Source organism: Schistosoma haematobium, chromosome ZW (assembly GCF_000699445.3).
Source record: "Schistosoma haematobium chromosome ZW, whole genome shotgun sequence".
NCBI lineage: Eukaryota > Metazoa > Platyhelminthes > Trematoda > Strigeidida > Schistosomatidae > Schistosoma > Schistosoma haematobium.
In genome coordinates this window covers 61,889,085-61,915,336 of record NC_067195.1, presented here as the reverse complement: position 1 = coordinate 61,915,336, position 26,252 = coordinate 61,889,085, and the positions used below count along the sequence as shown (strand labels likewise).

Here is a 26,252-nt window from a genome sequence, read left to right as displayed (position 1 = left end):
TCAGTTTTTTACTCGTTCTTCTGAATCTTGAAATTCTTCTGGTATTTCTAATTCGATGTTATATGGTACTGAAACAACAACCGCAATGAGAATAGTAGTAATGTATATGAAGAAAAATAAACGATCTAAAACAATTGCTAAAGTACGCCATTCCATAGCTATTAAACTTTTATGAGTTGTTTCTTTCTGTCGATTAACTACTATTTTAACATATTTTTTCAGTTCTCTAACATCACGTTCAAGTGTAGTGGTTGAATTAAAACTTTCTGATTCATCATAGTTTATCATTCTGAATGGATAATTATTCATATTATTATCATTATGCATAATTTGCTGTAAAATTTCCGGTATTCGATGATTAAGTTTGATTGACGTTTTCATCATATGTGGACAGGATTTCCCAGAATATTCTTTAAGTGTTTGAAATTCATTTGAACCAGACCAGTTAGTGGTGACATTTTCGAAATATTGATCTCCACAAGCAGGTTGATTGACTGATTCACTACATTGCGGGAAAAATCCACCCCCAAAATATCTGTTTTGTTCATTTTTACATCTGTTTTGATAAGCCTGTTTGGTTTTAGCAGGAGATGTTTGGGAGATAAGAGTCTTTCTGTGATATTTTGCAAAAACATTCCTTTTTGAATTCTTTACATCTGGCAATGGGATTCTTTGTCTTACTAATGTTAGTCTCCCAATCCCTTCTATTATAATCTAAAAATGAATAAGTAATGGATAAGTAGTTCAAATAAAGCTTTATGCAAATTCATGAAGGGAACTAGTTGCATGAAACTTAGTTTATTTCATTCGCTCATATTCTTATATCATGTTCTTTTCAATATCTCCTTTAAACATCCAAAGCCTAAATATTATGAAACTTAAACAGCAAAAATTGCAAGGTTTGTAGAATGAAATGAATCCATTCTATAACAAATTCTTATCAGCTTCATACAGTCTGAAGTAAATTCATTTTATTCTTCAAACCTTGCTGTTGTTGCTCTGTCTAAATTTATTGAAGGATCTGATCGTGTGAAATCCTGTGAAATTATTCACTGGAAACTGGACTAATGTTCTAATTATATCATACTTCCCCCAATCCATATTTAGTTGTAAATAGTATGTAAATTATCTTTGAGTTGCTTATTTATTAATACAAATATCTAAAATAATTATCGATTTTACTTTCACTATTTTGATAACTAGTCAGAAATCAAACATTTGACATCCCTTGGTTTGGGAGGTTTGTGGAGCTCGATTTATGTAGATTCCTAATGAAACCCACGAAACGAATGACACAATTTCATTGAAATATAGGATTCCTCAAAAGTACGTATTTACGTCCCCATTGGGGAGTGAATTCAAGACATCGAATTCTTGATTTGTTATAAATTACGAGATGAACAGTTTCAACAAGTCTTTCTTACTTGTAAATATTAATTGAGCATTGGAAATAAAATTTTGGAGTTCTAATAAGAGTCCTTGAATAATCAAGTTCAGCAATGACGAGATCGAGACATTTATCGCCTATAATTTTGAGCTTTTTTGTTAATTGACAAGTGAAAAATATGGACCATTTTATGCTGCTTAATGAATCGATAGTAACATGCTTCCCGCTTAGCCTAGCAGTACTGGGATGAAATCTTGTTAGGAAACTAATAGCTTTCTAGCGTTTCTTAGATTTTAATTGGTGTATAACTAACTTCAACTCGTGATGCGAAGTATCTTTATATTGATCAATTAAAAAACATTGTTATTATTAACTGGTTTTTGGATTCATTTTCTGTACTGAATACATACGGAACAAAAGTGTACTTCACTTACAAAATAGAAATGAATTATTACTTACTCTTAACTTTCTGTCCGTTGGTATTGAAAAAGTAATAAACAGCTTAGTAGAAATGGAACTAACTTTACAAAAACAATGAGAATATTCAACGGAAAAATTAAATGAAATGTAGAATATAAGTTTACATGTTAATCAGATTGGTTTTATTTTACTGAAATATGTATCCCTTTTAATGTCATTTTTGAATGAATGATGCATTAAATCATATAGATGTATAAAACACAACACTTACTCGACGTAGAAAATATGGTACTGCACCTTTACGATCACCACGAAAATAAAGATGGATTACCATGGTGGCTAAAAATGTTGATAAAGTGATCATGATCATATTTAAACAGAAAAATACACCTACAATGGAATAAATAACATTAAATTTATGTAATAATTCTAATTCAATCATAGATTTTTCAATAATCTCCTGATATCTAAAAGTGTAGATTTTACAAGAGTTCCAGTTGTTCGATTAGACAATTTATGTTAATGACAACAGATTAGTAGAACTAATTATAAGAAAAATAATATCATTATAGATTATTTGATTTATATCAGTTTTATGAATCTAAATTCAATCATTATTTTATTTTCAAGTAAAATATCATATATCTTTTCAAAAAAATATCAAAATTATTTAAGTTTACTACTTAAATAACGAACTCCGTCTATAACTCTTCTAGAGTTACTGCCGGTTCCAAGCCCGGGTAAAGGAGGAGGGTTGAGCATAGGATCGTCAACCCTATCCCGTAGGAAAAAAAATCTTACCAAAAAAAACGCCAACCAGATTAAACAAATTAAACTTAAATAACAAATAAAAATGGGATTAGTATAGGATTTTCTAAAGAAAATTTTGTTTTTTCTTCATTTGGCTATGTTAGACATACTGTTTAATTTAAATCGACTTTATCTAAATGAAGTTAATTGCACACACAGATATTATAGTTAAATTATAATAAAATATAATGCTTTTCATTTTAAACCGTTCAACAATAAACAAATTGAACATTATGAATATTTAATATCTCATTAAACTATAAAGAAGATAATGAATCTATTCATATCTGAAATTAATATGTATCACTTCAATAATAACAATATGGAATTGTATATACAAACCAGTTAAGAAATATTTACGAAACTATAATAAGCTAAATTGAACTTGATTATAGTCAGTTTCTAAGTCACTATATGTTGATGATTACAAAATCGTCTAGACTTTCAATAATTAAGATTGATTACTGTTCCTTTTCATCTATCATTGAACAATATTGATTTATAATGTGGTAACAAATTGAGAGTTAAAGTTTTTAAAAAGTAATGAAGATATACTACTAAATGATACAGTGAATTTAAGTCAACTAAACAGAATTATTTAACTTTATAACTTCAATGAGGTATAAAAGGTAAAAGCAAATGAATATTGGTAGAACGAATCAATGATTTCGTTGTATTATTGAAATTACTTACCGATCAATGGAAAATTTTTCACGGCACTTGGTGTAGACTCAGCAAGTAGTAATAATAAGACAAAAAAAGCCACAAATATATTCATTCCTACAAAGAAATTAATCATTGTACATGAAAAATATATTGGTAAAACTTAATAAAAATCATTTCACTTTATTTTACCTTAGATTGTTAATATTAAGTAGTGCTTTATCACATCCCCTGCCCAAGATCAAACTGAAAATCAAGTCTATTATCAAACATTACTGTCTCGTTTAGTTTTACCCAGTTTAATATCTAACAAAATCATCACTCGAAGAAATCATTCACTGATAGGTATTGAAATGTACTCTACATTTGAATAGTTCGCAAGAATACTAGCAAAGCGAAAATAATTTTCATTATAGATCAACATTGCATGAACAGCCAAAAGCGACACTAAAGTCAATAAAGTTCACTAAAATGATTAAACAAACATGAACTGATTTTTGATTCTCTTCTTTCACCAGATGGCTGAAATAACTCACATCCAATCGTATCCAACATTCATTTTTTATAGGGATATTATTTTTGCGTTAAGGTCACATTTTATTATTTTCAATTTAATACTGGTATGTTGAAAGCTCTACTAAGAACCACCACAAGCTCCATTCACATTATAATATCAGTATATAAAACACTGTTTAGTTTTAAAATACATTTATGCGAATCAGAAATCATCATTTTAGCTTTGTATTATATACCAGAATTAAAAGTCAGATGAGTGCTGCACTTAACACTTATCCTCACACTAAAATATTATTGTTTTTCCTTTTGTTAACTCACAAACTTATCTATGTTGTGTTCTGAACAATTATTATTATTATTATTATTATTATTATTATCAGCTTTATTCAATATTATATTTTTGGTACAATACAGAATTCTCAGCGCAAAGTATTTCAACAAGTTTCCGTTTCTTTCTTCTTGGTCGGTCCTGGCGATAAATATTGAGTGATCGCCAGTTAGATGTTAGCAGTTCACTAAATGAGCATCTGAATAATGTGCATTCTTTTCGTTGTATATTGCCAGCAACCACATTGTCTCTTGTTGAGTTTTTTGTAACTTTGACAACGAAAGGTTGTATACTTTTCAGAAACGCAGCAGGATAGGTTATGCGATTATTAAACATAATGATATATTAAAACAAACAAAAATAGATAACTTGTTGAAATATCTAGATGGCAGGAACAGGTAGCCCAGATGCTCAAGCAGGCCGCCATTTACATAAGTAGTATCTAAAAATGATCAAATTGTACTATTTAATTTCATATAATTTCTCCTATTGACAAATCTGACTAAAGAACAATAAATATAACAGAATAACATGAACTCATTTTATTTTATGGTTTCTTATCAACCGTACTTCTCAAACAGATGTTAGATTTATCAGCCCTTTATTTAAAGTAACAGTAACATGTACAGCGAAATCTTATAATCTAAAGTATTTAAGACATCTAGAGCAGTTGTATCTGTTTCGGCCCATAAATTACTCGTCAGTCCGGGAAACTTCATTTTACTACCACCATACACAGACAACTATGTCTTTTGACATTTATGATTTTTGAATTATCAATAAAATATGCTTATAAAAGGAATTTTAGTTTCTTAATTGTTCAAAATTATTGGATTCGATGCATATCCCCCCAAATTTCATTACTTTTTTCAAATAAAAATAGATTTTAGGACTATGTAGAAACTTTTGACATTTATTTAAGTAGATGCTTTCTGCGGTACAAAAAGAAAATGTTTGTGAATTATTTTGAATTAGGAAAATAGCTAGGCTTTAGCCGTTAGAAGCTAAAAATGGTAAACTAATTTTTCTTTGAAGAAGTTCCATTATCCATAGGAAAGTTTATTACATTTAATTTAAAAAATTGATAGTTAGTCAAGTAAATACATGGTATGGAGATGTGTACATCATTCTTAAAGAGATGTACCGTTCTTAGTGTGTTTTTTTTGGGGGGGGAAAGCTATAGAAACCTACTTAGATTAACTTCCAGTGTTGGTCATGAAAATAATAATGAAAAGACTCAGTAACTGTTCAATAATCAGATAATATTTATGAATAACTTTAACATTAAATTGTAAAATGATGATGTAATGTTAAGTGAAAATTCTATTCTTGTTAATATGTTTAAAACACCTGTTAAGCTGTTTATATACACCTGACAACAACAAACAACTTTATTACCAGTAATAAATTTAAACAAAATTTTTTAATGAAAACTTTAGAGAGTAATTTATACTAGAAGTGTCAAAAATTTATCGCTTTATGATCACTTATTGATCAAACTGAACATAAAAGTGCAAAACACAAAGTATTGCTGTGATTAGAATGAAGTTTTGGAATGTGCATAGCTTCTTATAAACAGATCTCTGTTGTGAGACTGTTGATTTATATTATCTCAGGTATACTTAGTAGTATAAATAAACTTTCATAAATCGACTTTGACTAGATTTTTGAATTACATTAAATAAACATTCGATTGAACAGTACACCCTTAGCCAAGATATTCAGCTGTCATATCCCAGTTATATATTTCCACCCACTAGTGACTGCCTAAAAGATGAGTTCCCGATGTTGTAACCGACATGTTTCGGCTATGATGGGATTGATAAGGCTGTTACTGATAGAATTGGATAACATTCCGGTTACATCGTGAATTCGTTGAAGTTAAGAACGTAGACCGTTTTGTATCTACGGAAAGGTTGAAATTTAACGCGCTTTCGACGGTGGCCGAATGTCCTGTGTTTGATGAAACAGCCATTCATTTCTGTTCGATCCGTTTAGCCTTCTACATTTTCGGTCCGTTAAACGTCTTAAAAAAATCTGTACACATATTTTCCCAGTAAACTTTCAAACATCATCAACATAAATAATATAAATGGATGATTATTTTCACTTAAAACACGGTATTAATTAATAATTAACTTTTAAATCCTTTAGTATGACGTTCTTCATAACAGTCCTTGAATAATGTTCTCGTCATTCGCAATCACCAAAATGTTCTGAAATGATAATCCTATGTATTTATAAATAATTGATCAAAAATGAAATTAATGGCACACTTTTTGAGAGCATATTTTTCACACCATATAATGAACAAATAGTCATTATCTTAAATCAAACACCGGCCAAACTGTTACTTGGTAATATTATCATTTATTTGCATTTATAATTTGCAAAGGAAAATGGATAAAACTTTGAAGATCTCAGTGAACGAAATCATTTTAATTTAAAATAAACGTAGATTAGTTTTAAGGTTACTCAATTGGTTATGGTAGCACAAAATGTTATTTTAAAAGGGTGCTCCAAACAACAAAAATTTGACTCAAATAGAAAATATTTTGAAGAAAGGACTGGTATATTAAGTTAAATTTCGAAAAGTAAATATCTAAAGTTTGCTCAGTACTGATTTTATCTTCTATAGGGATCAGCAAAGCACTAATAAAATGTTTGTCCTTCTTAGATTATGTTATAGGCAATCTACCGAATGCATATATTTCAGTCTATCTAGGTAATCCAGTAAAGTATTTCGGATTACCAATCCAAATATTACTATTTCAAATCCCTTAAAAAATATATATTTAATTTTCTTGAACTCCAAATAATACATATTTGTCCAAAAGGCTACTCACCGACTTTTATATATCATCTACCATTATGCTTTTTCTTTATCGTAATAGTAGTAAGTTATTGTCAAATCACATTTTTAAGTTCCTGAACGATCAGCAAACAGTTTTTTAAACAACTTAGATCAAATGTACCTGATTTAATCAACCGATACCAGTTTCTGTGTTCGTTTAAAAATTGCTATTTTTAATATAGTCCCATTCTAATCATAAGTCAAGATAGCTAACTAGTTATTACATGTAAGCAATGCTTGAAATAAAATTTGGATTTCTCTAATTAAAATATGTTTACTAGATCACAGTTTTTTCAAAGATTGATACCATTTATTTAAATGTTTCTATATTAATCCTACATTTTCGGGTTCTCGTAAACATTTACTTTACTGTGTAGACAAGATAATGCCCCTCTTATTCATTATGGTGAAAAACTCAGATGGGATTTCTGAAACTAAATATCACAACATTTATAAACAATATGAGCACTAAATGTACTAAAGAAATATTTACCATATTAAACATAGATTATGAATGCTGAAAATGAATTAAAACTTAGATGGTTTACGGGAATATAGAAACCAATTAATCTAGAATGTGAGGTATGTGAAGGTACATTTTTTTGGTTATGTCCTACAAAACACTCAGTAGTTGATATATACTTATCATCAATGGAAGTGGTTTTACAAAGTCGTGAATGTAATTCAATGCTAAAGTTTGGAAAAAATACTTTTACAGCCTACATAAATATTTTTAGTGATGTCAGATTCTCTAAGCTAATTGAATTCATCAAATAGTTATGAATTATCAATAGAGATTTTCAGTATTAATTTAAAACAAGTTTGATCGATGTGAATATGTACAGAAATGTTGAACACATTTTTCCGGATGAAATTGATAGTGTTTAGTCACTTTTAGAAGCCTTGTTATTTCCTTATAAGGTTGCGTTTTTGACAATAGTTCATTTTAAAAGTTGGCTTTAAAACATATAAACAAATAACGATTTTCTTATCAACCAAAAATATTTGTTTATCTAAATATGCTTTGTAATTTCAAACTGATTCGAGGTCTAAGCTTTTATAATTTATTCAGAGTGTGTTTCTTCCAAACATTTTCGAATGAACTTCTTTTGATTTGCATTAAATCACTTTTACAGTCCGAATTCGGTTGTTCTTACTCTTAGACTTTGATGAATAACAAAGTTGTTATTATATAAGTAGTGGACACTATTCCCAACACACTATTTATCACTTATAAGACTTTTAAATATGTGACTAGAACATAGTCATTTTACTGTTTTCAGAAAAACATGAACTTAGGTCAGATTTCAATGTAACTTATAATACTAAGATTATTTCGCATACATAAGTATTCATTCACTTATTTTACTTAAGTGAAGATCTGAAATACATCAATGTCTTGACTATTTACAAATCTTGATGTAATCAATAATTATGTGCTCAGTGTAGACATATGGTGCTCATATTCATTTAACTATTTTGGTTAATAAATCCAATAATTTTCTAATAATAGTGATCTATTTCTGGTTTATGAATATGATAGTCAATCTACTAATGTAGAAAAATACTTAAATCATTTCATTTTCTGAAAATATGATCATCTGATCACCTTCAATTGTGAAGAAAGTTTGATGAAGCTAAATTAATTAATTAATTCTTCAATAATTAGCTTTAATAAGGTAATGTTAGTTAAATTTATTAGCATACCTTCTGTATCAATAAACTACAGAAAATATAGAAAAATATGAAATATTTCAGTCAAAATTGTTGGTGTACATTACACTTAAGGACTCAAACATCTACAGCTTATTAACCACAAATTTATTTGATTTGCAATTTGAGTTGATATATGAAAGTTAATATTTAGTCGCTTCATTAGCCTTATAACTTGGATAAAACTAACAATTTTAAGATGCTGTTTCTCAGCTCCTGATTGAATATCCGTAGGTAAATAATCCTCAAGGGATTTGAAATAGCGGTATGTAGATTTGTAAATATATATATTAGCTAATTAGTTGGTTTTTGCATTTTTTTTCTCAACAGGACTATCTTACGTGCATTTAAAAATAATTTCTAAATCGTTTATAAATTTCATAAAGATTAAAGCTGAAATCTAATGAAAGCTAAACATTTTCTCGGTCTCATTTTTTAACAATTTGTTAATTTTCTCATATATGACTCATTTTAGTTTATCCGAAGAAGCATCTCAGATAAGAACTACTTAGAATTGAAAATCCCACTGAGAAAGTAATAACACTGATGATTTCCCAACGCTGAATGAAATGATTGTAAACTGCTACTCAAAAAATAAGACACCTTTAAACAAGGTGAGTATCGATGTTTTTTGATGAAGTCTTTTATGAAGGCTGGAGTAGATAGAGGAGCAAATTGTTGAAAACGTTTTGCGTAAGCCACCTGCGTGTTTTTTTTAATACGGGAGGCTCTATGTTTCGAAGTTGATTATTTTGCAATGCAACGCTACAGAATAACCGTATTACTGCAGTTTCGACCGGTATTTATCTACCGAGTGGTAAAAAATGTTGGAGGAGCTAAGTGTTATTGGGTAGGTTTAAAAGTGACACATCCTTTTATTTAACTACGGTGTATATAACCAAAAACTGTGAATTATGTACACCGTATTTTCCTCAAAAGGATCTTAAAAAGCATGTGACTCCTAAATAAAATTAACTTGATATGACGCGTATCCTCAAAATCAACTTCATTGTCATTCAGCGAGTAATAACGATATCTGTTACTCCAGCTCAAGCTACACTTATTGAAGTAAACACATTTATGAATATCTTACAAAATAAATGTTCAGCTTCTACATATATATACAAATGTGGAAGTAAGCTGGGAACTTGCTTCGCTTTAGTTGTTATAGAATCTTGATGTTGTACGAATAAGGTTACGAGTCATTTACATTCCGACGGATATTTATCACTGTTGCTTATTAAAAGCTGACCAACTTACAGTCAGTAATTGTAACCATCAGTAAATTGGCCGTGAACTCAAACTTGTAAGTGAATATAATTCTGATAACTGAACCACCATTTTAGGGGAAATATTGTTTCCCTTATGAATTATGTTAATGTGTTCATTCTTTTGGGAAATTATATGCATGTAATTAAGTGCACTTACCAAGCATCATTTTTGCTGGAGATTCTGGAGGCAACCAAAATACAACCAATGTTAAAGATGATAACAACACACATGGAATCACTAACATGAATACATAAAAACTCGGGTTCCTTCTCAAACGTATTAAATATCGTAAAACTGGATATTCTCTTGTGATCACTTCGTTACCAACAGTTTGACTTCGACGTCGATGTTTCTTAACTGATCGAATTTGTATAGTACGGTTGACATGGTGTACTTCACGTTCTTTCTCACCATCCGTACGCCATTCATTACTTGGTACGTAATCTGAGAAGTCTAAATATGGCATTTCTTCTATGGGAGGTGAATCTGGAATCCACCATAATATGTCCATTTGAGTTCTATCATACGTTAGGGATCCAAATTCTAACATGCATATCTATATTAATAGGAAAGAGTTATTGTTTAAATAGATAAACGGTAATATTTTTTAATGTGACAGTAAATAATCCAATAAAACTATCGTAACCACATATCAATTATATCTTGCTACATGTGCTTGACTAGTCCTATTTTGGTACTATTCCATATTTCAACCTCTTATTAATTATTAATTAGTTATCTTCCAAGCTCACATTGATCAGGAAATATAAAAATCCAGTCATGATAAATTTCTTTTTCGTATTTGCTCAGACACGAAATAACGAGCAGTTATTGAAAGTCATCGGACCAAGGTAAAAACATAATAATATCCAAATATGAATTCCCAAGTCCCCTCACTCACACATGAATCAATATCGTAACGACTAGCTTGAAGTTTATATTTAGAAAATCAATAGAGTGACTATTTAACCACGATATGTATAGAGATGAATAACTTGACTATGACCACAGATAAAAATTTATCACTTCAGTATAAACTTTATAAAAAGAAATTATTTTGTGCTATTCTTTTATTATTATTTTATATCTCATTTTATTGATCAGAAGTTATTATTAATTAGAAAGACATCTCAGATAAAATTTATTTAATCAAAGGTATGAAACATTCTTTTCAAACAAAATCAAAATTATTCTTATACGTATAAAATAAGTTTGAAGATGTCACTCTAAGTTTCTTAAGACTCTTTCAGTTTGTATTTCACTTCAAACAAGAGTGATATCTATAATCATTCTTAAGAGTTAATGTTTTCTTATTAGTTATATTGAAGACTGGATTCTGATCCATTTGTCTACAATTAAGAAATGTCTAATTTGTAGACTAGTGCAAAAGAGATGAAGTGACCCGGAGTATCATGACTTCATTTAAACTTAAATTATTAAAAATAAAAATCCTAATATACGATGACAAATGATATTTAATAGGATCCCAAAAAAACTGCTTTTTATCAAATACTAATTTCAATTGACTTATTGTCAGAATGAAGTTTAATGTAATTTAATGAAAGACACGTTTTAGCTAACTAAATAAATGAATTTCCTGTACATGATAATAAACCATTTTAAAATCATTAAAAAGATCTACTCTATTATTTCTCAATTAAAATATTATATAGCTTGATTGAAATGAAAGATTTATGGTGGCAAAGCAATAAAATTAAAAAAATTAATAAACAGCACATTTATGACATTCAAATGAGTATAACCAATATCATTCAAAACTTTCAACAGAATATTAGGTCTGGGAAATTAAAAGATATGCATTGTACGAATAAATGAAGGATATTAGATATCCTGACTGTTGATTAGCATGAATAAAAGTGATAAATAAACAAAAGAAAATACCATTCTTTATTTTTTTTTTAAAATTATTGTTTGAACTATTTTTGTGATATTCGTTCTTAGGTTTCATCAGTTCATCAGTTGTTAGGCCTAATTTTCAAAATAGTAATGTAACTAATTCAGATATGGTTCATTTGATCCATTCAAAGTAAATGATGCATTGACTAGAAATAAATGGAATTTGTAACTTCTACAACCAAAAAGCATTATACTTAAGCGACAGTTATAATTACTGTGACATTTTGTTACACTGACTTAGCCAAATCAAATATTTCCACAATATAATAGCACAAATTTGAATTTTATTGATAATCAGTATTACAAAAAAGTATAAATTTGATATGAATGATCAAGCATTTTTATTCAGTATTTTCCTAAGTGCTGTACACTCTGGATCTAGGATGGAGAATCTATTCAAGTGATCAACTGATGGATTTAGTTAGTCCTCTTATGTTTTCTCTTTAAATTAAATAATTCAGCCGAATATATATATATATATATATTAGTGTTGGACTCCTGATTGACTTAAGTTTACGTTTAAGAACAACACATACATACGTAGAATCTTTGACTCCGATTAAAATTTTGAAGTTAATTAACTACACTTGTAAAAGAAAGAATCAAACAAGATAAATGAATTTGGAACTATGTAATGTCTAGAAAATAATAAACATCTCCCTTTTCATGTGATTTTTTAAGTTCGTGTGACTGTTTGACCTTTGTTGGCCTGTTCGAAATAATAATTTTAAAACGAGAAGTCAAACCTCACTTTATTTAAGCTTTCCGTTTTATTTGACAATTAAATCAGAGAATTAAAGTTATCCTTATTAGATTCATCTTTATTACTTTCTTGTCAGGTTACTAATGTGAATGAGAAATGAATCAGTGTTAACTAACTCTGTCACAAAAATGAGTCTTTTCATTTCTGAGGTAAGTTATTCTGTTAATGTTAAAATATTCAAGTACAAGTTTGTGTTGAATATCCTTTCTTCTCAGAAGGAAGTAATCGTCAAAATTTCTCATCGATCATATTAAGAGTACTATCTTACATTTTCTTTGATAAATAGCAAATAAACGATATTCATGCTGACGGTCTCGAAGTTTCGACTAACTTGTTCATGGTATAATTCACAAATCTAATTGATCAGGGCTATGTTTTTGAAAAAATAATTGTTTTCTCACACAAACAAACAACTTTTTTATTTTTAAACCATTTAAACTTGATAATGGAAGTAAATTTATTGATAAATAAGTAGATTCTATGTACCAATAACAGTTACATGGTAGAAATGATGTATCATAGTTTATTTTGTCTGTAAAAAATCGATGTCTATAACCTTCATATGTTGTTTTTTGAGTTTAATCACGGAGCTAATGCTGCAAGTTATGACAACGGAATACATGGATGGTATCCACATGGAATTCTCAATGTATCATCAAAAAAATCAATGCTCATTGTTCAAAGAAAGACCAATAATTGATATCAAGTGATTCGTATTGGCCAGCAGGAAATCCTGAATCGCGTCTCAAACTGTGGAACTTTGTGGCACGAGTTAGAACACCACGGTAAGCATTAATTCTCTGGAGATTATGAGTGAGATTTACTGACAAGTTCCAACCGATAATAATCCTATACCCTGGGTTCCTTACAGTCTACGTCCAACTACTTTACATTGAAGCGCCGTGCATATGATGTTGATTGACTCATATTAGTATCGTTGCACATAACGTGATAGAATTTGAACAAAATCGGACAACTATGCCCTTGGTCACTCAGTACCCAAACAGCAATCGATGTAACTCCTTAAGTGCTTATAGACACAATATGAGAGGATTAACAACAAACAAATTACTGGGTGAATTAGAAAATAGCTAACCTGTGTGTCAAATGGGAAATATGTGATCTCAACTTCACATGTACTTTTAAATAATGCTTGTGGAAGCCATAGTGTTTCTCCATTACTTGAGACCACAACACGAGCGTCTCTATATTCGCGTAAGCGTTCATCAGCACTAAAAAGATCACAGATAAATATATAAGGCTTGATAAGAATGAATCTACGCTAGTGTATTTCCATTCATTTCACTTAACATAAGCTAAAACATTATGTCACATTTCAAGTTCAAACTCAAACAAAATCTTTTAACTTCGTTAACGATAATTAGTCATAATGAAAAGAGCCGATTCAAAATACTATTTACCTAGCTTGAAATCTCGGACAAGCTTAATTGTTTGCAACATATTCAAACCTTAGTTAGTCAAATAGTGAAAACCAGGAATCACTGGTAATCTGTTTCGTCCTAGTATGAGATAATTAGGCAGTGGGTATACACGACCTCGCCAACAGGAATCAAACTGTAGATCTACAGGTCTCATGTCGACCTTTTGACCTTTAGACAATTGTGTTGTTATCCAAAGGTTTATATTCGTGAATGCAAATTATTCTAGGAATCACATTGAGTCTAGCACCAATAAACACAGAGTAGCTAGTTCAGTTGAGACGTAAGAAATACATACGCATATAAATTATTTATCTGAGTAAACTCTAAGACAGCATATTGAAATCACGTATTTCTCAATGAATTCTCGACTTATTAACATATAAACCAATATTCACCTGGCTATAATAATTATCTTATATTAAACAACTATAAGTATTGAAAAGAAATGCTTATTATAACAATTAGTTGAAGACCAGTAAATTCATGTTTAACACTGCAATCATCAATTAGAATTTAAATAAGTCCAATACTATAGAGAAATATATCCATTCCTATACACATTATGTATATCTCAGCAATTTATTTATTGAATTCAAACGAAAAATTATTAGATCACATATCTGAATGATCCGAACATGATTCATCCACATGAATGAAGATAGTTTCCATAGCTTGTAACCGTAATAAGTAATCACTTCCAGAAAGAAATATAGAATATCCGATATTTGTGCACCTTAACAGATAAAGATTTAAGGTATCGAAATTCCTTAAGGTATTATCAATAAAACAGAGTAAAATAAAATTTATCACAATCAGTAGTAAAATTATGATAATATTTGTAATGTCTTGAAGCATAGAAACTGAACTTTCTCACGTATCATGACTCAGTGTAATCCACTTCTATGAAATAAATAAATAACCAAACTAAATTAACACAAGTTTATGTGACATGAAGGAATATAATAAAATATTTAGATCAATCAAAATCAAAGAATGTATAATTATATCATTATTGTCATTTAGTCAAGGTGACTCTGTTAAAGACATCACCGAGTGCATTTGTGTATATGCTGATGAATATGTAAAGTGTAAAATTGGTAATATGAAAGGTTAGAGCTAAACTTTGTGTGTTTATGTGTACAAATGGTGTGAGAAATGAATAAAATTAAATGCAGTTGTTTGGATGAACGATTTAACTTGGATGGATTGTCGGGCTTTCCTTTCTATCAAGCCTAGAGGGATTAAACATTATATGAAATCAATAATAAACATATCCCTCTGAGTAGTAGTAAAGATGACTTATTCAAATTTTACTTCCACCAAATTGACTTTTACGCAGTAAATTAGAAATGTAACTTAACACTTTTTATTAATTTAATTCTTTGGTTAAAAATGTTTCAGAAATTAAAAGTTCAATACACCACAAAAGGTCAATCATGAAACAGAAGGAGTTCCATACGGCTCTTCAGTGCTTCCAGTTTTTAAGTGATGATCTAACTTAAATTGATTCATCATTTCAATGAACTCTTCAAATATCAAGCACATATTATGTTGATGATACTGTTTGTACCATTACATACATTCGCTAAAGACCCATCATAGGGATTCAAACAGTTATTTAGATGTTACAGTAGAGAATGTAAAGAAATCAAAATGTCAATTAGTTCACTTGCAAAACTGTTTTATATAGAAATTACATTACTCACAAATTATACAGTTTAATGTCAGGAGTCCAAATCTGTGATGGAAATATACGAACTGTTTTAATATTTCCATATTCACTTTCGTTCCAACGAAGGAGGGAATCAGTCCATTTCTAGAATAATTTACAGATACTCAAATTATAGATGTCAAACATATAATTCAGGTACTTAAAATATTATCAACAATATGTTACGACTTTCTGGGATTTTTCCGACCGCGTAAATCTTCAAACTAGAGAAAAGTATCTATAGAGTGAAATGATGAATAATTGTTCAGAAACACTTTGAATACAACTGTGAATTCTGACCACAAATTGTCGAATACATTTTTTCTACAACAACCTCACTATCTAAAATTTCATCTATAAGTCAACAATTCTCAATACTCTTCGTTCTGTTCATTTAATCGAAAGGCGTTGTTTAAATTGATTTTTAAAAAGTTTAATTTGGTTTTTTGTAGTTTAACAAGAGACACCCTTGTCTGTTTAAAATTTTGACATTTCTCATCAAAATAACTTATGATTTATCAGAATGTATCTATAATTACAGAATAACAGAAAAGTCACTTAGACTTAATCGTATGCTCTGTCATTCACAAAGTTTAATTCCCGCTAGCGGGCTCTTGAATGCTCACTCTTAAGTCGTCCCATACTAGGAAGAAACGGCCGTCTAGTGCTTAGTGTTTTCAGTGGCTGTCTAACTTAGATTCGTGTGTAACTTTCATAAAGTACATGTCTGTCAGCAAATATAATGTCCACCACAATAAGTTATATTTCACAATGCACGAGTACTGGATTTTGAGCAGGTTTTGATCATTCAGATTAATGAAACTATTCAGATACCCTAAACTCAGCTACTGGAGATTTTTTAAAGTTGTAACTAAATGGTTGAGAGCTAATTACATTCAACAATAAACTTCTACATTTTTATTTAATTCACTGTATTCTGAATATAGGTATCACTATCAAATATGAGCTGACTGGAGGATAGTTCTTTTAGTTATTTATTTAGTTAATAAATATTTATCAGAATATTTCACTGATTTTTTATCAAATTTTCCGTGACACAAATTAAAATTTTATTTGACAGGACTGGCTGCGTATATGAAAAAGTCAGACACAAATACTTATGATACAACCCTCGTCTCTTGACATATCAAATTGAGGTCACTATAAAAAATTAGTCTCATTCTTGTTTCATAGACAATGCGATAACATCTAGAATTAGCAAGCAGGCAATAGTTTTAAAGTATTCCAAATAACATATACGTTTCACTCATTATTTAATTCAAGCATTTATGAATGACACCACATCCATTTTGTGGTGAAAAGGAAAAGATTTAGTAATCCGTGAAGATAAAGGCGAAACTGTTTATTATCTCGTATGTGAATGGTTCTTCTTAAAGAGTGAGCAGCACTAGCATAAGAAAAAATACAGCGATACTGATAAACTTTACGTTGTCAATCTTAAAATATTAAAATTGTTTTAATTAACTGCTCGATCACAACCGTGATTCATGAATTACCCTAGTCATTGTACTCAACATATCTGTAAGTAGAAGCTGTTCTGATGAGGTCACTTGCAACATCTGTATGACCTTGTAGTAAAAATGTCCAGATATTTCATATCAAATATGTTTACTTATTGTAATATAAAACAACTGACGTCTTGCTCTTGACTTTCTACTGGAAACATAAATCATAAATCCATATCCCTAAATATTTTTACTTGCCCTGATATAACTCGTCCATGGTGATCAACAATAATATCAAGCTAGGACGGAAGCTTAACATATATGTACATTTCACACTATTTGACTGTCAGTTTTTTTGCTATAATATAGTTTCTGACGAGATTTTGGTTACTTTACAAAGGAAATTTAGTTTAATTTGTCAGCAGTCTGATACATTACACAGGTACTATTCCCTACATGTATATAGCCTAACTTCTATATCTTCGGGTGGTTAAACAACCATATTAAAGTTTGTCTTCATATTTTGTGTCAAGTGAATAGTTCTAGTAGCAGATTTTACTGATATGAATTAATCTGTAATTTATATTATGGTACTGAAAAACACAGTATTAATGAATACATCTTTTCGTCGACTTCTCGTCATGTTTTATAATGACTGTTTGGAGCGAAAGCTATTGGAGATATTGATCAAAATAAGTTTTCTTGGTGATTGACTTTGTATGCAAAAAATGTTGATTACTACTGCTTCTTTTGTGATCAGTAAGTAAATACGAATAGTATTTACTTATAAACAACTCATATATATGTATATATATATATATATATTTCCTTACTATAATAAAAAATAATTTTATCTATCGTAGTATATCTTTACAGTTTTGAAATGTACTTACATGCATACACCAACAGTTAGTTCGCAGAATTTGTTTATTCTCATCCAAATCCAAAATTTGGAAAAGTTGTAATCCATAACGAACATCAACTTTAATTTTACTGTCATTTACTGGTCGTCCAATTATACCAAATTGTTCATATCGATTTAATAACATTCTTATAAGATCTTTCTCCACTGATTTAGTCTTCAGTACTGTTCAATAAAATCACGAGAGGATATTAATAATATCTAGAACAACATTTACTGGATATTAACTTTTTTAAAAAGTGGAGACTATATTTTTGGAAATCAATTAGATGATACCTTATGGTTAATTGGCTGAAGACTGTAATCAACTAGTGTTCTATCATGGGGACTGAAAGAAATGGCATGTATGTATAAAGCAAAAAAATATATGAAGAGATCACTCGAGATAATACAAAAACAAGACATCAGTTTCAATAGATTAGTCACAGAGTGTTCATGAAAACTGGAGATAGAAATTCAATGTTTTGCACAAAAAACATATTGTTGTTTGTGCTCAGAAAGTAATTCCTAGGCATGCTAGTGGTTTTATTCATGTATAAAATTACAGACTATAATAAACCATTGAATACATGGTAGTTACATATTGCATAAGGATTAAATGCTAAGTTTCATAGGGAAAATTTGCCCCAGAATATAAACGATATCTGGTCGTACATCACTACACTTTCTGACATTCTTTGACTATTCACTAAGAATGCGATACATTATGATGTCGCTTCATGGATTCTGATTTACCTTACGATCATTTCTGACGTTCTATAAGATATAAATTATATGCTATTGCAACACACTCATGGTTTATTTTCAGAATGTATTTTAGCTTATTTATAGGTAAAGGCATGAAAACTATTAGTGACCACCACATAACTAACTACAACTGTGAATCATATTTGTTTGGATGAAGTATAAATTATCATACTTTTTCTTAAATCATCCAAAACTGTTGTATCATGTATAAGTGTAGTATCAAAAGATTTCAAGTCATCTTCACTAGTTTCAAATATTATCAGAATGAAAATTTGAAGAACTAACATAAAAAGAATGAAAGAAATAAAAAAGTAGTTAAAATAAGAAAATATAATATGAACATAAGGTTCACTCAACTTAACTATTTAATAACCCAATTTATTTAGTTAAGTTACATGACTGTAACTATATACAGACTGAAAACAATGTTTATATTCGAATAAAATATGCAAGTTATAAAACTTACAACGTTTATGAGGTATAGTCTTATAAAATTTCTAACTTAGTGTAAATTCATTTAGAGAGAGAAAGAAAGAAGGAAAGAAACTAGATCATCTACAATACCCTTTTTTAGAATTTTCTAATTTAACAGAAAAATAAATGTAATCTACAATAAGAATTTAAGAATTCATTGGATAAATTTTATCTGATTCTAATATGTTTAGTATTTACTGTATTTATATGAGTAGACTGTGATAAACTCAACTTGAGCATACTTTTTTTGCAAATAATCTTAAATTATGCAGAAGTTATTAACACACGACCACACATATGTACACGTATATATATACAACACTTTAGCTTTAAAATAATGTTAGAAATCACCTACCCTGGTTGTATAGTTATCTAGTTGAATAGAAACAGATGAGATGTGTTTCTGATTTTCCTAAACTAAATGGCTTTGATATTGCAGATATTGGCGTTTGTACGTGTTTTTGTTAACCCCCTCTCTATATCATTTTGTTAGCCTTTATTAACTATGAATGAATATCTTAGCACTAGACTATTCAATGTAAATATTTACTGTGAGTTTGCTATTTATAGCTCATGTATGACGTAAAGAATATTTTTTTTAACTAAATAGTCTCTAAATTGTACCAAACTAACAAACTGATTTTAATAGTTATGCTAAAATCGCTAAATGAGGGACTGAAAAGTAACTCTAAGAACCTAATAATGTCAGTGATGTTGGAACTTCGGTTTTTCACTAGTAATATTCATTCCACCACAGATTAATAAAAAAGAAATGTGAAGTTACTACTGGGTTAATTTTCAATCAGCAATAACTAATGAAAAGACTGAAGTAACTCTTTATTTTGTGACTGATTCTCTATACAACTTTGACTGTAACTAATATTTCTGCTCTATAGATTAAGATAAAAGATGAATTTGAATACCGATAAGAAACAGAATTGTGATATATCAGTCTAAGATTCAAAATAGTCATCCTTTCTCAATAAAATTAAAGTTGACTAATTCTAATCTAGTTTTTCACTAATATAACTAAATATGAATTAATTCGTTTTGTATTGTTTGTTTTAATCTTCCCATTGATATGTTAAGACTGTAATTGTTCAGTCTCTTATCGCCACATGAATTAGTTCTAAAACTCTGGTTTCGGTAAGTAACAAAATATCTATAACTTAGAGTGAATATGTTTTAATAAAATTATGAAATAACATCTCAATTTAATAAAAACTGTATATTAAATATGCACTAATCAATTGACTTTTGTTTCATGATACTAACAAATATCTTTTGGATAAGATGTACTTCCTATGGTTTTATTACTCTTTAGTATGTATCTAAACAAGAGTATCAAAATATACTTAAAGCTTATATATTTATGATAGCTTCATGCTTTAAACAAAAGGATACTCAGCTACATTAGTCCACACTGGTTTTAGGCGAAAAAAATATTAATATCATAGACATTCAAACTGAGATTAATAGTTGAATGTCAAAATACAAACTTGAACCTAGATAGTTATCTGCAAGCTGTTTACAAAACAGCTCTAAATTATAAATAATAGTGTAATATTACTGTAGTCTATGTGAGAGAAATTAAGGAATGCCATATCATGACTATACCAGGGATCGAAATACAACACCTCCAAGTCTTGGAACGATCACAGTACACTTACGAAATTAAATCACAACTCAGCGGTCTACATTTATAACTTCTATCGGTTTATAATATAACGTGATTCCGATTGATAAATAATTATATCTCTTTACACTTTGTTTATTCTACGATTTGCGGTTTCTCAGTAAAATCTAGCCTAAAACTGGTAACTAGTGAATACATAATATTTATCAAATTTGGTAATCCATAGAGATTAGTTCATTATTATAAAAGAATGAGAACAATCTCAACTGATTATCAATGATGCCACAGTTAGTATCACTGCTGACTTACTTACGCCTGTTACTCCTAATGAAGCATAGGCCGCCGACCAGCATTCTCCAATCCACTCTGTCCTCAGCCTTCTTTTCTAATTCCATCCAATTCTTGTTCACTTTTCTCATGTCTATCCCCATTTCTCGGTGTAATGTGTTCTATGGTCTTCCACTTTTCCTTCGGCTTTCAGGATTCCATGTGAGGGCTTGAATTGTGACACACTTGGGTGCTTTCCTCAATGTGTGTCCTATCCACTTCCAGCGCTTATTCCTGATTTCTTCCTCCTCCGGGATCTGGTTTGTTCTCTCCCACAGTACGTTGTTGCTAATAGTGTCTGGCCAACGGACCTGAAGTATTTTGCGTAGACGGCTGTTAATAAACACTTGTATCTTCTGGATGACGGCTTTCGTAGTTCTCCAGGTTTCCGCCCCAGTAGACAGTAGAACTGTCTTGATATTTGCATTGAAAATCCTGACACTGATGTTGGTTGACAGTTGTTTTGAGTTCCAGATATTCTTCAATTGTAAATATGCTGCTCTTGCTTTACCGATCCGCGCTTTCACATCTGCATCAGATCCACCGTGTTCATCAATGATGCTGCCCAGATATGTAAGGGGTTTTACATTTTCCAAATCTCCTCCGTCAAGTGTGATTGGATTTTTTTATGCTGTGTTATATCGGAGAATCTTGCTCTCCCCTTTGTGTATATTGAGACCTACTGGTGTTTAGGCTGCTGCTACACTGTTCGTCTTCCCCTGCATTTGTTATTGTACAGTTAGTATCAGCGTTTGATAAAATCTATTTTTAATTTGAACCTTAATACTGCAAAGCTTTCAGTTAAATGCTTAATTGTCAACTGATATTTTTGACCCTTTTCCATTTAATATACTTCTCCGATTAATTTGTTCTGTTTAAATCTATAACAGGCTTACTTATGAAGTGTATATTTTCCACATTTTTAGACAACGAGACAGCACAAAAGTATTTCTAATTTTCTGTAAGTAATCCCATCAAAGCATTTGTTCAAATAAGTTATTCACGGAAGTTATAACTTGAGTTGTTTTTGTAAAACTGAACAATTTAAGCTATTCTAATATGTTAAATCTAATCATTCAACGTGCGAATAATCATTAGCTCTATTTTAACATTAAAACAAAGCAAAGACGATAATCTACTACGCAAAGATAGAGTATTCTGTAATATTTCTAGCGGTATGTAATGCAGTAAAATAGCGCAGTAATTAATGTAATTCTTGAAAATCTTAAAATTACTCTTACACTTAAACTATAGGCTCATGCTCATAACCTGATTTTCCTTTCAAGAAAAAGACGATTATCCGATAAAAGAACTAATATGTGATTGCACACTTTTTCAAGCTCTTTAATCTCTTAGCTAACTAAGAACTGCATTCATCATACATATTCAGTCTTACTATTTATTTACTTAGTCATTTAAATCAAGCCTCATAAGTTTTTTCTACTGTTCTGATAAATATTTAAGAACATTTTATTAAATATGATGTCTAACGGCAACATTCAAAACAACTGATCTATTTGATAACTTTGGAAAAGTTAGTTAGAAGACAAAGAAAATCCGGACTATGTGACATATTAGTGCAATACATTTCGAACAATCTCATCACACAATGACTTGTTAAAACAATGATATATAAAAACATAAAAGGTTAAGTTGACAAATAAAAAGCAAAGGCAAATAAAGGTGACAACGTGAAACCTTATGAAACATACCATGTTGAAAAATGTCTGCAATATATACGTTTCCTTTTACCTTTAATTTTGTATGGTCCACCTTATATTTATTCTTACTAAGTATATGTACGATCGGAATGTTCGAAATGCATTGCACTCACCTATCTAAATAGTTCTAATAAGCTTCATCTTCTTAATACAACATTAATTTCAATATTTTAAGCTTTCATTTGCAGTTTGTAACATTTCGCTGAGACATATTCACTCTAACTTCTGATCAACTTCATTTTTGTAAAGGGCAAGAACAAAGATTCTAGCGGAATAGCATAAATTCATTTTATTTTATTAGTCCTCATCAACTGCTTACAACTTGTAATATTTAAAATCATAATTACATAATTGGTTTAAATTACTTACATGAAAGGGTTTGGTTGGAAGTTCTATTGTAGTATAGGAAGGGTGTAAACAAATTTCATAGACTGAATATTATAAATATATACCTTATTTCAAAGAACAGTCTACAACATGGATTATGACAATAGTTCAAATGGCCAGAAACAAGTGATTACATAATATAAATAAATATTGATAGAAATTTATACGTATAATCTACTTAACTGGGAACTTTTAATACTGAAATATCATACCATTTTAACAATTAATGAAAAACAAATGGAATATACTAATCAAATTATTGATACTTATATTTCTAAAAAGAAAAACAAATTTAATCGTTTTGCACTTCAGAATTATTTACACGTTTCTAAGGATACAAAAAATCTTGAAAATTCACAAAGCAGCTAACTAACTTTTAAACTTTTTGGAAAAAAAGTGATTCAAATTTATAAAAAAAAAAGACCCTATAAAGAATCTCATCATTTTAATAAAAAGACAGTTATATATATGAGCACAACAATAAAATAAAAATTTAAACACACACACACACTACTTAATAATATTGAAATCATGAATCAATTGAAGCTAGACCACCATGAAAAACCTGGGAGCACTGGACGACAGTTTCGTCCTAGTACTGAACTCCTCAGCAGTGTGCATATACGATCCCGCACCCAGCGAGATTTGAATACAGGACCTATCAGTCTTGCGCCAGGAGCTTAACCAATTAAACTACTGAGCCGGCATGTACTTAATAATAATAATAATATATTTTCAAAAAATATTGTAAATTAAAACTATTTTTAATGTTTTTACCTTTAGGATGACCTTTTGGAGCAACTGCTACAACTTGTAATAATCCATAATAAACAATAATAATAATGATAAAAAGAATCGATAAAGTAAAACAAAGATTTTGGTTCATTTCTATGAGGTGTAATGTCAATATTCTTTTAAATTTAAATCAAATTTATATTTATATATACATATATGTTGATAAAAAGATGGAAAAAATACGATAAATTTATTATTATTATTATTCAAGCCTGTGTCTCTCTTCCATCTGTCTATCTATAACAAAATAGCTCTTCCAATTTTTCACAGCCACATATTCATCTATACACTTCTAAAGGGGAAAAACCATTATTGATCTAATTTATTGAATTTTAACTGGTTAAAGAAATTTTCCTAGACATATACATAAATGTATAGGATACACGTTAAAATGATAAACTATTTAACTAGAAGGTGTTGTTACTTTTATTTTAAAATGCAAAGGACTCCTTAATCTCCGTCACAAAAAAAACCAAAAAAAGAAAGCAAAACAATAAATCATTATAAAGTGTGAAAGCAATGACTTATTTATCCATTATTTCTGTACAAAATTATTGAAGTTCTATAAGCTGACGAGTCCCAAATAGGACGAAACGCGCGTCCTGGATTCCACTGCTAGCCATTATCCACCACTACTTACAAACAGTTTGTGAATTAAGGTAATATCGAGGCATGCGCACAATATGCACATATGCCAATAACAGACTGATCAATTTCAGTCTTAAACTTCAATGGGAAGATACAAGCCAAACAATACCAAGTGAATCTGAGGATTTATTTGGGTTTAATATTATACACAAAAATATACAACATAGTAAGACAGAATGTTAAAAAAGTTGTACAAAACATGAAATTACATATATTTCCCTTGAAACTAGCAATTCTACTAACTGGTATGCATATGTTTTATTTATCATTTAAAGTGTTCTCATTTGTTTCTATACAACAAGCATTATTGACCAATGAAATCTTATTACTTATCTTCAAATCGAACTAAAATGAAACATATAATTGAAAGAACTAAATAAGATGTTTTATTGATCATAGTTTTCTACTATCGAATCGTTAAACATTATTTACTTGTTACCAACTGCCTTATACCTTAGGGATCGAAAAGTCAAAACACTCATAATATATGATATTTTCTTTATTGGCACATTTTAAATACAATTGCCAACCATTACCGATTAATTTTGTCAATTTGTGTCACTTAACTGTTTTCTTTAAAGAAAATAATTTCCGTTAATCCAATTATATTTTGTAAGTTTATACATATGTCTTACTTTAAAAAAAACAAGCGAATTTTTAATAATTGGTTAATTATGCTGAGTTAGACATGATTAATAAAATATATGATACAAACAGATTCATTTGAATAAAAACTATTTTTATTTAGGATTTTATAAGTACCCATCTTTAGTAGTCAAAACTCGCTACATTGTCATTGCATGAATGTCTCTGTTAAATTTATATAGAGTTATGGAAGTCTGTTGCCAATATGATTCCTATCGTCATGATATTATGTTCATTAAGATCATGAAACGATCAAAGTTATACTCGTAATGAAAACCTTGAAGTACTGAACGGCCGTTTCGACCCACTATGGTACTTTTCAGCAGAGTGCATCTACGATTCCACACGGAGTTCTTAAACACTGGACCTTTGGTCTCGCGTGAATGCTGAACCGAAATTCAACGGTATTGATGTTAATGGTGGTCTAACATTGATCGGTTCGTGATCTCAATAAAAATTTAAAAATCTCCATAACCCCATATTGATATTGTGTTCGGCCTGGAAAATATTAATTCTGTTCACTTCCGCTTACAGTGATCACAGAATGTAACTCAAGTATAATCCATATCGAAATTATTATACAAATTTATTTAGACACCTAACCAATAATTTCTGTTATGTATCAATATTATCAGTAATAATGAAAATGTAGAAGATGCTTACACTGAGTTTCGGCACGTATTATTCT

At 29.6% G+C, this 26,252-nt stretch overlaps 1 protein-coding gene across 1 annotated transcript; it reads right to left on the bottom strand.

Annotated features, from left to right (window-relative positions):
* On the bottom strand, window positions 1-24,439 carry CHRNA4 (Neuronal acetylcholine receptor subunit alpha-4; the record flags this gene model as incomplete). Its single annotated transcript, XM_051218814.1, has 8 exons — window positions 24,254-24,439; window positions 18,156-18,349; window positions 15,792-15,901; window positions 13,740-13,875; window positions 10,120-10,519; window positions 3,311-3,397; window positions 2,079-2,197; window positions 1-714 (listed from the first exon to the last, which is right to left on the bottom strand). Exons 1-8 carry the CDS (start codon window positions 24,360-24,362, stop codon window positions 1-3), a joined length of 1,869 nt encoding a protein of 622 aa, XP_051072110.1. The 5' UTR covers window positions 24,363-24,439.
* Between the last annotated feature and the right edge of the window lie 1,813 nt (window positions 24,440-26,252).